The sequence below is a fragment of the Aureobasidium pullulans genome (assembly GCF_000721785.1).
Source record: "Aureobasidium pullulans EXF-150 unplaced genomic scaffold scaffold_10, whole genome shotgun sequence".
Taxonomy (NCBI): domain Eukaryota; kingdom Fungi; phylum Ascomycota; class Dothideomycetes; order Dothideales; family Saccotheciaceae; genus Aureobasidium; species Aureobasidium pullulans.
The window spans coordinates 242,151-255,762 of record NW_021941030.1 but is presented as its reverse complement, the minus strand read 5'-3'; the positions used below and the strand labels follow the sequence as shown (position 1 = coordinate 255,762).

The following is a 13,612-nucleotide window of genomic DNA, read 5'->3' as shown; positions in this document are numbered from 1 at the left end:
CGCTAGCTAAAATATTCACAGCTTCTCTCAACAAGCGCCGCGTCTTCTCAGATTGTGGACTCCCTTGCCTTTCTCTCCTTCTCTCTCCCACCACCTCACATCTCTCTACTAGACATACAAGATGGCCGACGCAATCGCACACCTCCAGGCTGGCCGCACCAGAATTGAGTGGCTCTCGCAGCTCAACACTGAGTATGCTCCCAAGCGCCAGTTCCGCCGCAGTTCCATCATCTGCACCATTGGTCAGTCGAGCTGGACGACCTCGGACTGTGAAAGGAGCACGCGCTGACAAGATGCAGGTCCCAAGACCAACTCCCCCCAGGCCATCAACATGCTCAGAACTGGTGAGCTCAAGTCTTTCCCTCTTGACGTAATGCAAAACAAGTTAACAGCAACAAAGCCGGTCTGAACGTTGTCCGCATGAACTTCTCCCACGGTTCATACGAGTACCACCAGTCTGTCATTGACAACGCCCGTGAGGCCGAGAAGACCCAGGCTGGCCGTCCCGTTGCCATTGCTCTTGACACCGTAGGCTTCACCAGACAAGCAGCTCAAGACACCAAATGCTAACAACAGCGCAGAAAGGTCCTGAGATCAGAACCGGTAACACCGTCAACGACCAGGACTTCCCCATCAGCGCCGGTGCCGAGATCAACATCACCACCGACGAGAAGTATGCCACCGCCTGCGACGAGAAGAACATGTAAGACTCCAGCCTGGAACCCACTCCAAACCACCCAACTAATCCTTCTGAAGGTACCTCGACTACAAGAACATCACCAAGGTGATCGAGAAGGGCCGTATCATCTACGTCGACGACGGTGTCCTCGCTTTCGAGGTTCTCGAGGTTGTTGACGAGAAGAACATCCGCGCCAGAGCTGTCAACAACGGCAAGATCTCTTCCAAGAAGGGTGTCAACCTCCCCAAGACCGACGTCGACCTTCCTGCTCTTTCCGAGAAGGACAAGGCCGATCTCCGTTTCGGTGTCAAGAACAAGGTCGACATGGTCTTTGCTTCCTTCATCCGCTCCGGTGACGACGTCAAAGCCATCCGTGAGGTCCTCGGCGAGGACGGCAAGGACATCCAGATCATCTCCAAGGTCGAGAACCAGCAGGGTGTCAACAACTTCGACGACATTCTCAGAGAGACCGACGGTGTCATGGTCGCCCGTGGTGACTTGGGTATCGAGATCCCCCCTGCCCAGGTCTTCATCGCCCAGAAGATGATGATCACCAAGTGCAACATTGCCGGCAAGCCCGTCATTTGCGCCACCCAGATGCTCGAGTCCATGACTTACAACCCTCGCCCCACCCGTGCTGAGGTTTCCGACGTCGGTAACGCCATCCTTGACGGTGCCGACTGTGTCATGCTTTCAGGCGAGACCGCCAAGGGTAACTACCCCAAGGAGGCCGTCACTATCATGCACGAGACCTGCCTCCTCGCCGAGGTCGCCATCCCCTACGTCAACGCCTTCGACGAGCTCCGCAGACTCGCTCCCATCCCCGTCCCCACCACCGAGTCCTGCGCCATGGCCGCCGTCTCTACCTCGCTCGAGCAGAACGCCGGTGCCATCCTTGTCCTCTCCACCAGCGGTAACACCGCCCGTCTCATCTCCAAGTACAGACCCGTCTGCCCCATCATCATGGTCTCGCGTAACTCGCGTGCCACCCGCTACTCTCACCTCTACCGTGGTGTCTGGCCCTTCCACTACCCCGAGGAGAAGCCCGACTTCAAGGAGGTCTCATGGCAAGAGGATGTTGACAAGCGCCTGAAGTGGGGTATCAAGCACGCCATCGAGCTTGGTATCCTCACCAAGGGTGACCCCGTCGTCACTGTCCAAGGCTGGAGAGGCGGCATGGGTCACACCAACACCCTCCGCATTGTCCCCGCCGAGCCCGAAGACCTTGGCCTTGACCCCGAGGCTTAGAGCGCTAACGGTCAGTGTTGTTGATTTCTTTTACCTTGTTCGACTTTTTTTTTTTTTGGTTCGGGTTTTCTTTTTACGATTGTCAAATGGTGGAGGTTGTGTAGTGGACGAAAACTAGATATCCAGAGGGAATAAACTTCTCATCCAAACTTCAAAAATCATTCTCTTCGCATGTCCATTTTGACTGTCAATTGATCTTTGGCGGTGTTCCGTAGTTGTCAATCGATGTGTCTGTATTTTGCAGTCGTCAATCGAAGGTGTCTCTGTATTCTGCAGTGTGCAGTGTGTCAGTGTCAAAACTTGAGAAAGCAGGCAGCTTCGTGGTTCGATGGTTGTGGAAGGACAAGAGTTTGATTGTTGGAGTATATGAGAAGGTCTTAATCTGAAAAAAGGACTATGGCTCTCTCATTGCAATTGTATGGTCGTTTTATTTTATGTTAGGGAGGGTACGATGTGCTAAGATATATGAGCAGATTGTTGTTGTTCGACGTAGCTGTATAGATGCGACCTGCGGGTTGGAAAACAGTATCGCGTCTTTGTAAAGTGTGATTATGGTTATATATTCCAAAGAGATGATTCTGATCAATGTAAAAACGTGATCGTGCACCTTTGTCGGTCAACCATCAGTGTCTGTTATGGTAAAGCTGTTCTGTAATTACACCAGTGATCGCTGCAAGACAAAGCCACGAAGAGGCACAATCTCGTTTACGAAAGAGATCTCACGGGCGGGTGAGGAAGTTGTCGCTGATAGATAGCTCCTGCATATCCCAAGGGCAGCCGTCTATCGTGGTTGGTCAAGATATGAGGGTAGCATAATGTCGTTCTCTTCGCCGCATAAACTCCCTCATCCCAGCGATGCCGTATCGGAGGCTGTAGGAAGAAGTGTTGTTTCCAGAGGCGAGCTAAGTTTCGGGCTGTCTGCTGAACATATCTTTCAATTTTCCAATCCAGGGCTCAAATGAAAAGAGGGACTCTGCATCCAAGTTGACCGAAGTTTGGCATAGAAGAGCAAGATCGTGGTTGCAGGCGTTTCCTCGAGGTCTCATCGCAAGATGCGCTCGAAATATCCGAAGCCTAAGGATTCAAAAGCTAGCAGATCAGAGGCACAGGTAGTATGCAACAGCGGCGGAACGTGAGGACCGATCACTTTAGCATCTAGCCCCCCTTTCACCTCAAGCCGGCCACCCGAAGCGCCATACAGGTATCCAATAGATTGTCGAGGACCAGCGGTTGCTAGGATCATGTGGAACTCGATCGCATAACCAGCAAATGGTGCTCGGGTTAAATGATTCGCATGCATACGGGAGATACTTCCAGATTGCTTTTGTTGGGCAAACAGTCCACGACGGCGTAGTTGGCCCGAAGTCGGAAGGTTGCAGTTGCATACTCCGTGCGTTGTTGTGATCCTTCGATTTTTCCGATGCTTTGCTTTGATTCCGACGGCTTGGCCTCGAACAGCTATGGGAGCAATAAGTTGACGACGAGGGCTGCATTTGATGGCTAATGGCCAGGCTCGGAGGCTTTTGAAGGCCCATGTGTAGACTTATAGTGTCCCAGGACTTGTATTGTCGTGGTCTAGACCATCTGCAGATGGCATGCGCTCAATGTGCTCTGCAAAGTCTTGGATCAGCTGACTGACCATGAGTCAACATGTCGAAAGCCAAGTGAACGCGTGGTGCAATACTAGTCGTGAACCGTGTGGGATACGGCCTTACCATAAGCGAGATGTTTCCAATCGAGTTGTGCTGTCCAATGCATGGTTGGGGTTTTGTCTGGCTACGCGATGATCTGCTAGCAGACTATAAGAGCTGGCCCGAGCAAACCTGGAAGAATCCAAACAAGGCTCTTCGTCGAACATAATGTTGGAAAAGGCATGAGGTTTGTCTGTCTACCCGAGTCGCGTGGCAGGTCGATGACGAGGACACGGCGCTCTGCTCTTTGAAGATCATGTTTTGCGAAGCTGGTCCAGGCAATTGGTTAGCGAGGAAGAGCTTATGGATCCTTCTCCTTGTCGGATGATTCCAAGTGTCCTTCGCCGAGTGAACTGTACAATTTCTCCGGGAAAGTGATGAACCACTACTCGCCTATTTTCTTACAGTCAATGAGACTGATGACGAACGTGCATTAACTTATCCTGGCCCAGCAGACCGATGTGCATGATTCTGCACATAAATGACTGCTCGAGCCCGATTTTCGTGTTGCTAGGGTACCAACAGACTGGATGGAAATCAAACGCTGCAGCGGTTCTCTGCAGTGCGCCGCGTAGTAGTAATTTTGGGTGCAACCTCGACCCCGTACTGTCATTTACTTTCAGAGAGTTGATAGCTTTAGCGTGGTTCATTGAAACTTGTCGATGGTGTTGATGTTGCTGCAGGTGTGGAGCGAGAGGTGAAGAACTGAAGTTGTTCAACCGGAAAGTGCGAAGTGGATTTGTCCCCACATGACTCCATTTCAAAAGCAATTTATCCTTGAGATCGATCCAACTCGTCACTCGGCAATCGGACCCGGATGTTTGACATTATATTACACCTAACCATGGATTCCCACAAAATTCACTACCCATCGTCCCAGTGGAACAGAAGTTGAAGTGAGAAAACAATTGGCGGATAAATCAGATTGATACCACCAGATATTAGATTATCTTGTCTATGAGAATAGACATTCCTCAGAATATGTATATGGATGAATCGAAAGAGCGAGAGTGTTGGTTTCATGCAGGGCCATTGCAAGCATCACCCGTGCGATCCCTGTCGAAGAGGAGATTGCCGGCTGGAAACAAGCCCTGTTGGTTTGAATGATCGCTCTTGTCCAGTCGTTTGAGCCAAGTTGAAGTCAATGGCGAGCAACATTCTCTCAAGTAGACCGTTCAATCCCAATGCCGAAAGTCCGCCACGCATCTCAACAAACTGCCGTAAGCCACTCATGTGTGTCGTGAATGCATCAGCATCTCTCCAAAAGGCCTCGTATTGTGCCATGGTAGCCATGGTTGCTATCATGGAATCCTTGGTCGAAAGGCATTCGTTCATAGCCTGAATAGCCATGTCCTTCAGCTGGAAAAGATCAACAACCTGCGCGTGTGCAGCCATAGAGGATCGAAAGAGCGACGCAGCGAAGAGCAGAACAGCATGAAGCAATGCTAGATCGGTCATGACAAAGGGCATCCACACAGATCTCAAGAGGGTCATCGTGGATGCATCGTCTGATTGCAGTACTTCTTTGGCAGTGAACACTAGGTCTGTATTGCGAGCATGTCAGTATATAATGAACAAGAAAGAGAAAGATTGAGGACTAACAGTTCTCTAGTATCTGGTTGAGATACGGGAGCCAATGGGCCGGATAGATCTGAGACACGTCGATCATCGGATGTTGGGCCGTTGATGAGGACGCGGAGATTCCAACATCAGAACTGCTAGCCGGCGACACAGAGTTCTGTTGATCGGATGTAGCAGGTCTTGATAGCGGAAACGACGCGGCATGCGCACGACCTTGTTGAATCTGTGTCGATGAAGTGCCCAAGAGTTGCGGGTCACTGTTCGATCTTCGGGCCGCTGCGAGCTGCTCCGCCTTTTGGTGCTGTTGCTTTGTAACATGACTTCGAATGGCTCTTCGCACTTTCTGGTCCTTGGTATCGCTGGGATCCGTGAGGTTGACAAACTGAAAAGACATTGCTGGCTCGGAAGATCCTGGCGAAACAGGCGACGATGTTCCCGGCATTCTGTCGTAGACTTGAGTCGAGATATTAAGCAGAATGGAAAGATTGTAAGAGGCGGGCGGAACTAGAACGACAGGCTAAACGAGTGAGGCCGGCCGAGATGTATATACCGAATAGCTGGTAGATTAGATGCTGGTGCAGTCTGCAAGATTAGGTACGGCAGATTACTCGGATTGGCCACCAGGATATATAGATGTTGGGTTACTGGATCCAAGGTGCATAGTCACAAGCAATGGCCACCGTCATCCCGACGGCTATTCATGGCACTGCAGCAATGCAGATTTGGCTGCAGGTGTTCGTTGGCAGAACGTCTGGGCGTGACTCTAAAAGGGGTAATTATGTGCCCGTCGCAGTGGAAGCAGCGTAGAGGTTGCGCTCACAAGGTCTCGAAGACATTTGAGCAGTGGCTAAGACCATTGGCAAAGACCAGAAAACCAATACGGAATTCCATGCTTTCGGATGCACGTACGTTGTTGCATGCAAAGCCGAGAGTCGAAGTAGGTATTACATCCAGATGGAGCGGGGACAAGATCAAGCAGCCGCCTTGTCTGTCATGATCAACCACCTAGCTGAACGCCTGTCTTTGAACCCGCATGGGGCGTACTCATGATGGCGCCATCCAAGACCGCATTGGGCAGATAGAACCAGATTCGCACAGGCCACTCGGTCCATACCATGCTGTTTTGGATGTCCGCCACTTTCGCGAACAGGTTCCATGCAGGATGTAGTTGTCAAGTCCACACGGTTCTGGCCCAGAGACCGACAGAGATAGGTGGAAGCTTTGATGGGTTACCGGTACCTGGGTAGGTTGTGTTTGACAGATCTCACTGGAGAAAGCCACACCCGGTGGCCATCTATTCTTGCTCGACGGCGAGACACGGTCTCGGTCCAGAAGGGCAGCTGCATGAAGCCGTATCGATCAACGCGGGACCATGTGGGAGCAGTGCATCAGAAAGGAGCGAGCGGCCACTGGCATCTTGGTATTTTAAATTGTCTTCGACATGTGCCGAAGAAAGCAATGAATGGCATGCAGCTCTTGCTAGAGATAAAGGCGTTGGAAAAGTCGGACACGCCATGCACCAAGATGCTGCATGCACATGGCACAGGAAAGTCATAGCGAGCACATGGGACTTTTCATCCGACGCAACCCAAGCACTTGGTCAATCTCTGTCTGTGTCTACGTTGCAGCCAATGTTGGAATATAGCTTATCGATGGGATAAGAGTTAGCCATGACGAGGCATCTACAGGTAGGTCCTCAAGGGTTTGGCATTTGTTCACGTGTTCTTGATCAAGCAGCCATATGTCGAGAGGGCGTACTGTGCTGCTGTATAAAAAAGCCCCTGCGTTTGGAATCAGCTCTCTCAGCCGCACGCATACTCCGTAAACCGGGGGTCGGACCACGACAGACCCGAACTGAGATCAAGGTTCACCGAGACTTTGTTTCTGGGTTGACGTTCCTGGTGACAGGGTAGGCAAGACGGACTGTACAGCGAAGAGGTGGTGAGTAATCCGAGACGGTCAAGGGCGCTGAAGAAGCCGAACCCGAGCGGGCGGGTTACAGGAGATCCCGTGGTGCTTGGGAACTGCAAGCATACCGGGCGGATGGTCGTGGGGCCTACGTCACAGGTCCAAATACATACGAGAAACGGTTGTCAGAAAAGAACAAGCTGCAGCTTCTGTTCCCTCCATCTGACAGAGACTATTGAAAGAACACAGCACACTCGGACAAAACGACCATGCATTAGCAGCGCCACACAAATCTGCCCACGCTCTCCCCGGAACCTCGTCAGCCTCACGCACAAGGGCACCACCCTCCGCACAACCATGGAGACGCCGCAGAGGTCGAGCAGGCACAGGAAGAGAGATTCAGATCTGCTCGCAGAAGTGCCCGACCATGCCGTCCAGTTCGACCTCGAGCAACCATCTACCAAGGGCTCTGACAGTCTACTTTCACAGGTATGCTGACTTGGCGCGTCGCACATCTCATCAGCACGCGACTTACATCGCTATCTAGATCGTCCTAGGTCCTCTAACAATGATCTCGTTCCTCTTTTCTCTTTTGGTCGTGGACCGTCAACAACGTGCGTGGCGCGTTTCGCAGCACCAGCACGACAGCGGGCCATGGTGGAAGAAGCTATCGCCCTGGACGTGGTGGAACGCAGAACCCTATCAATCTCCCCAAGATTCTACATGGCAACATGTTGTACCCGCTACCACCACCTTGGACGGCGCAGATGGGACCGTTCCCGCTTCGGCGGTGAATACCGACCATTGGCACACTCGTAAAAAGCACAGGAAGATGGCTCGACTCACCCTCTCCGACGCAATCGACATGAGGGAAGGAATGGCCATCATGCTTGTCACGGCAGCCTTGCTGGGTCTAGTCGTCATGCTATGGCTCGCGAGACGTATATTCTCATCCATCGTGTGAGGTCGTACACCCACTGTGTTTCCTCAACACGTGCACACCTTGATGTCATGCCTTAGTGGCTAGTGATTTGAATCCACCACAGAGCAAGACCAGACCGGACGACAGTTCTGAAGCCCATATTGTCTTGAGAGAGCACATGGCATACGAGTAATGATGAAGTACAATCACTCAACATCTCACACTGGATTCTGGTCTGAGCTTTAATCATCAGTGGAGCCCTCTCACATTGGTTTCTCGGGTATTTCGATCCTGCGATTTTCCCTTGGATCAAGTAGCTTGGCTACCAACCGGACGTCCAGCTATCTCAGATGTCGTCTTCCGCCTCAACACACCAGGAAAATCCGACCACACGATTTTCCTCAAGAAAGAGCAGTTAGTGATCAGTTCAGACCGACTTCCAGCAGATGGAGGTTGTCAGGTCATCACACAGGATTTCCGGCCCCCAAACCACGAGATCAGGAGGTTCAAACTCCAGCACAAATCCCCGTGACCAAAAGTATCTCAGCGAGCAGTCCTGTGTGGTTTCATCGTGCTACTGGACCCCATTCAATCCGCCGCTGTCCAAAAACAAGCCATACAAGCTTTGAAACGATCCACGATCTCTCTATCAAGCTCAAATAGCAAGGTGCCGAACAAAGCACACATTGCATGACGAACAAGGGGGGAGTCAAGGTACCATAGTCGCCGAACATGCTACACATAAGCAAATAGCTCCATCAATACACGACATACAAAACAAATCATGACCAACCAATTTCGAAAAAATAATTCTCCCATCCTCACAGGTGTTTTATAAGTGACGGGCAGCCAAAGTGGTGCGAGACGGTCCACGCACTACAATCACCCTCTTGCACTGGTGGTTTGACGAGAGTCGTGAAGTCAGAAGCGATTATTGTCATACGATGAACGATAATACTAGCCATGACAACAGTTAATGGTGGTATAACGCCCAGCCAGAGCATCAGAGCATCAGAGAGCGGGATTGCCATGTCATATCATCAGCATCGATGGCGTGGGTCGACATTCCCCATGAAAAATTGCAGAGATCGATTTCGACCAAAGTCCCTTACACTGATGATCATGTACAGGATGTTAGGTAAGTATTTCGCAGTCCTCACGATCATGGTTGATAGGACTGACCAGATTCCGGAATAGTTTGGCAATATCCAATATTGCTCCGAGTACTGTACGGCTGCTACTAGAGAGGCGGCTCGGAAAACTCCTCACACGATTCAGTCCCAAGTTCACAAGGCTTACATTTGTTCCTAAGACGGGTGGGCGTGATGAGGGCATTCCCTGGACTCTTTGCCTCAAGAGCCCAATGGTTCGATGATTTAATGGATTTGGCAGATTTGTCGATAATGATGGATTTAGTTGGCAGATCAGGAATGATAGCAACTATGTAAACTAGTTGGTTGCTTGAGTGCAACTTGTCCGTCAGGCGGTGGGGCGTGGGTGAAACCACAAATTGTGGTCGAATTCCTGAGACTTTCCCCCAGTGCACGTCTTCCTGTACGACACTTCCTCATCTAGCAATGCTCTCCCTCAGAATGAACATGATAGCAGCATTTGTCATGACTGACAGGGATTTTAGAGCCCTTACGTGACGTAGGGGTTCTATCCGAGAATGCCATAGCGAGATCGACCAATGCCTCCTGCGGCCACTTCGCAAGATGATCCTTGTTGCAGGCTGCTCTGTGGACCTGCGAATCAATCACAAGTCTTCGGAGCGGGCTACCATCAATCGTCAGAGCGTAGATGTGAGTCATGATGCTGAAAGGCGACTTGTCGTACTCTGCCATTCTTTCCATCAAAGCATCGGCAGCCGCATTCTGGAGAGCGGGCACAAGGTGCTGCTCGCCAAATAACCAGAGACGAACCAACATGAAAGTCGAGAGGTCCTTGCCGATCACGCCATTCTTGTCGCGGAGTTGATTGGTGTAGACGAAGGCGTTAAAGATATCGAAAACATCCACATCCTCGTGAACGAGACACAGCTTTCTCACGACTGACTCTTTGAACGATCCATTGAACACGGCACGGAAGTAGTCGGAATAGTAACTGAGTAAATCCTTGTGAATGACGAAAGCTTTCTTTTCAGCGCCGACTTCGATGGTCACAACACCACCGAAACACGCACTGCACAAAGACAGTCAGTAGAGTTCGCCCCACGATTGATGGTATGCTGTCTCTTACTTGGACGGCTTCTTGGACAGAACGGAGACTGCTTTGGAGGGTATACGCGGGAGGGTTGGAGTAGATGTGTCAGATGCTAGAAGTGACATGTTGACGATCGTATCTGCCTAGAAAGAAAGGCGAGCTGAGAATTGTTGATGACGATGAAAACGAAGAGAAAGGTTCAATGCAATTCAGCGAGAGGAGAAGGGCCGGAAAAGAAGGCCTGTGAAAGTGAGACTTGGAAGAGATGAGTGATGGGTCAAAGTGGAAGTAAAAGCAAACGAGAGAGTAATCGATGGACTGAGTTGCGACTGCCGGATGAAGACTTTACTCATAGCCCGATGAGAGACATAGGCTATCAGCAAGATTAAGAAGTATCGAGGATGTTTGTGTGTTTTGTGAACGTATAGGTCAGTGATTGCCTCCCAGGTGAAGGGTGTCAAGATGCCATACGAACAAGAAAGTCAAGACTTGAGTGAATCAGCAGGTGGATATGAGGACAACGAAGAGCTTTTGCAGCATGTGTGATGATAGTACAGTAACGAAAGCTCCATAGCCAGCTCCCTCCTCAAGCAAAAATATGCGATACACACCTTCATGCAATGCCAACTAGTCCTCATCCATGTTGTCTTCATCCTCTTCTTCATCTTCAGTATCTGCCTCGCCAAGCAATTCTCTCTCATCGTCGTCCAACTCTGCACTCGGACCAATAGTGACATTGCCCTCGTCATGCATATCTTCATCATCAGCCTCGTTGTCTGCTCGTGCAGCAGAGAGTCTTGAATCGACTGGGGTTCCATCCTTGGTCTCTCCTGCCATCTTGCTTGCGCCGCCTTTTGACTTTCTGCTCGCACCTCCGCCTCCACCGCGACTCTTCCTGCCTTGTCTGGGTTTGACTATTGTAGCAGCAATCTCATCCATGGCTTGCAGCTCTCGCTCGTCTTCCATGTCGTCGACGGGTTTGAGAGGCGGTGAAGGAAGTAACAGGTGGCTGTCCTCATCATCATTCTCTTCGCGGTCGAGTTGGACCATTCCAAGCGAGAATGCTCGAGAGAAGTACAGAGCTTCTTCGCCAACATCATCCCTCGAAACGTTTGCAATGCTGTTCAATGGACGCTGCTTCTCTTGCTCAAGTTCCTTGTCCGTCAGTGGCAAGGCGAAACCACCAAGAATGCGAACACCACCCGCAGCACGACGGAGGGCTGCAGCAGCCTTTTCTTCCTCTTTTGACCTTCCCTTGGATGCACCACCATCATCCTTGTCCTTGTCTTTGGAGTCATCTTTACCTTTCTCGGCGGGGCCTTCATCCTCGCTGTCCCAGCCTGAGGGCAGCATGCGGATCCTCTTCCAGGCGCGCAACAATATGCCTTCTTCTTGTCGTTCGCGTTTAGCTGCGATATGGCGCCTTCTAATACCAGTATCGAGGATTTGGTTGATTCGCACACGGCGGTAATCGCTGACTGCTTTTTGGTGTGATGTCAGCGGACGGTTCCGTGTCTGGAGTAGGTACGGAGATGTCGGGAGGTGGTCCCGTTGGGAGTGCAGATAGACGCTATCCGGCATGGCATCAGGGGCAGGAGGGGAGGTGTGAACAGGATGGGGTAGCAGAAAAGGGTGGTGTATGTTGGTGGTCCAGTTACCTCGTCCGGCGCCTTTCTTTGGCAATGTTGCGGCTTGTGGCGTGCCAACCGAGGGCGAAGCCAGGTGGCGTAGCTCAGGATCCTTCTCATCGACCTCGGCCGGGAACGATCTTGATGTCGGAGGTTTAGAGATGGTATTGACAGCTTGGAAAGAGCTTGTGGGCGGCGACGGGGAACGTGTGTAGTCACTACCGGCATACGTCCTGCGCATTGAATCTGCATCGACATCAGCTACCAATATATATGGCATCCAAGCAAGAACATACCCTGAGGTGCTGGAGAGTCAAAGTCGCGGCTGGGGGTCTTGGTTCCAGCGTCCGAGTTCGCATCGTTACCGAGACCCGCCGCAAACAGACTGCGTTCTTTTTGTTCTCCCAAGTTAGCTTTTAGTCTCTCAGACATGGAAGCATAACATACCCTTTCTGGCTCGCTTAAGAGCCGTCATGGCAGGACTCGGCTCGCTGGCGACAATTGCGATTCTCTCCTTGCGCTTCTGTTCTCCATACTCCTTCTCTTCTTGGCTGTCAACGTTCTCCAAAGCAGCCTGTTCCTCGGTCAAGCTCTCGAGTGGAGGCACCTTGATGGGTCGACCGCCACCTTCAGGCTCACAGCCAGCCCCGAAGGGATTCCTGAGAGCGGATTCATCAGAGAAGTCGCTCTCGAGGTACCACCACATGAGCCAGAGGAAGGCGGTAGCTCTGCTCTTACTACTCAAGCTGGAGCGCATGACGAGATCGAAAAAGTCGCGAGGATGGTTGAAGTGTAATTCTGATATCTTAGGAGCATACTGTGACAAGACAAAGATCAGATTGACTGGGTTCGTTCGTGGTATCGAGGCGTGACGGATGTCTTCGATGGTGCCTGGCTGAGGTGTGTCTTCAGTAGCGCCCTTGAGGATGGATTTGAGACGAGGCGCATCTTGTAGCTGCTTGTATGCGTTCGGGTCTTGGTGAGCCTGCAGAGCAGGGATCGAGTGGTAGGTTCGTAGCTGGGCGCGCATCTCTGGGAAGAAGTTGAGAGTTGTATTCATGCGTCCAACGTTGACAAGGAGACAGACCATGGCCATGGTGATGGCCGAGTCGAGGTCTTCCTTGAGCTTCTCCTTGAGGATCTTGCTGCACTTGCTGCTCTTGGCCATGGCATCGACGTAGATCTCGGCAAACGTATGACCCTTCTCATTGTCCGAGTATCGCGTAAAGACGCGCTGTTCGTCCTTGAAGACAATGTCGAGGAAATCATACTGAATGTCCTTGCGCCACAGCGGTACACCGTCCTCCTTCTTCAAATGACGGATCTTGTTTCCTGAGTAGACTGATGATACGCTGCCGTTGGCATTGCGCCTGGTTGTTTGCGTCGTCGATGTGTATAGCGGAGTTTCGGCTTCATTTTCGTCGTCCTTGTCGCCTTTGAGGCCTGGTGATGACTCGTGATCGCCTGTCGCAGCTGCTGATGTGGCTCGCACTGCTGGTGCCGATGCTGGTGTCGCCGGTGGTGCTGGTCTTGGGCTCTGTTCGACGGGCTCGTCGGCGAGGATGTGTCGCAGACTACTGCGCGAATCCTGCTCCACCATGGCGCACTTCTATGAGATGCCGTTCGCGGGTGTATTGGTGATGTGATGGGAAAGAAGGTGACACTACTCGTCCTCTACTCCATCTCATACCAATCGCGGGTGGACCCGTCCGCTTTCCCTGTGACGTTCCGCTCTCCGGGGAAGCCATACAAC

At 51.5% G+C, this 13,612-nt stretch overlaps 5 protein-coding genes across 5 annotated transcripts; 2 read left to right on the top strand and 3 right to left on the bottom strand.

The window, feature by feature from the left end:
- The first annotated feature begins 33 nt into the window (after window positions 1–33).
- On the top strand, window positions 34–2,085 carry M438DRAFT_345907 (pyruvate kinase). Its single transcript, XM_029905551.1, has 5 exons — window positions 34–242; window positions 300–344; window positions 401–528; window positions 582–703; window positions 757–2,085. The coding sequence occupies exons 1-5, from the start codon at window positions 122–124 to the stop codon at window positions 1,925–1,927; spliced, it is 1,587 nt and encodes a 528-aa protein (XP_029759999.1). The 5' UTR covers window positions 34–121; the 3' UTR covers window positions 1,928–2,085.
- A 2,574-nt stretch (window positions 2,086–4,659) lies between these two features.
- Window positions 4,660–5,641, bottom strand: M438DRAFT_355667 (uncharacterized protein; the record flags this gene model as incomplete). The annotated part of the gene is made up of 2 exons (XM_029907049.1): window positions 4,660–5,162; window positions 5,221–5,641. 2 exons carry the CDS (start codon window positions 5,639–5,641, stop codon window positions 4,660–4,662), a joined length of 924 nt encoding a protein of 307 aa, XP_029759998.1.
- Window positions 5,642–7,464: 1,823 nt separating this feature from the next.
- M438DRAFT_355666 (uncharacterized protein) lies at window positions 7,465–8,071 on the top strand (the record flags this gene model as incomplete). The annotated part of the gene is made up of 2 exons (XM_029907048.1): window positions 7,465–7,596; window positions 7,655–8,071. The coding sequence occupies 2 exons, from the start codon at window positions 7,465–7,467 to the stop codon at window positions 8,069–8,071; spliced, it is 549 nt and encodes a 182-aa protein (XP_029759997.1).
- Window positions 8,072–9,330: 1,259 nt separating this feature from the next.
- Window positions 9,331–10,545, bottom strand: M438DRAFT_22874 (uncharacterized protein). Its single transcript, XM_029899458.1, has 2 exons — window positions 10,268–10,545; window positions 9,331–10,210 (listed from the first exon to the last, which is right to left on the bottom strand). The coding sequence occupies exons 1-2, from the start codon at window positions 10,354–10,356 to the stop codon at window positions 9,601–9,603; spliced, it is 699 nt and encodes a 232-aa protein (XP_029759996.1). The 5' UTR covers window positions 10,357–10,545; the 3' UTR covers window positions 9,331–9,600.
- A 313-nt stretch (window positions 10,546–10,858) lies between these two features.
- M438DRAFT_335547 (uncharacterized protein) lies at window positions 10,859–13,459 on the bottom strand (the record flags this gene model as incomplete). Its single annotated transcript, XM_029903814.1, has 3 exons — window positions 10,859–12,105; window positions 12,156–12,251; window positions 12,307–13,459. 3 exons carry the CDS (start codon window positions 13,457–13,459, stop codon window positions 10,859–10,861), a joined length of 2,496 nt encoding a protein of 831 aa, XP_029759995.1.
- Window positions 13,460–13,612: the final 153 nt, after the last annotated feature.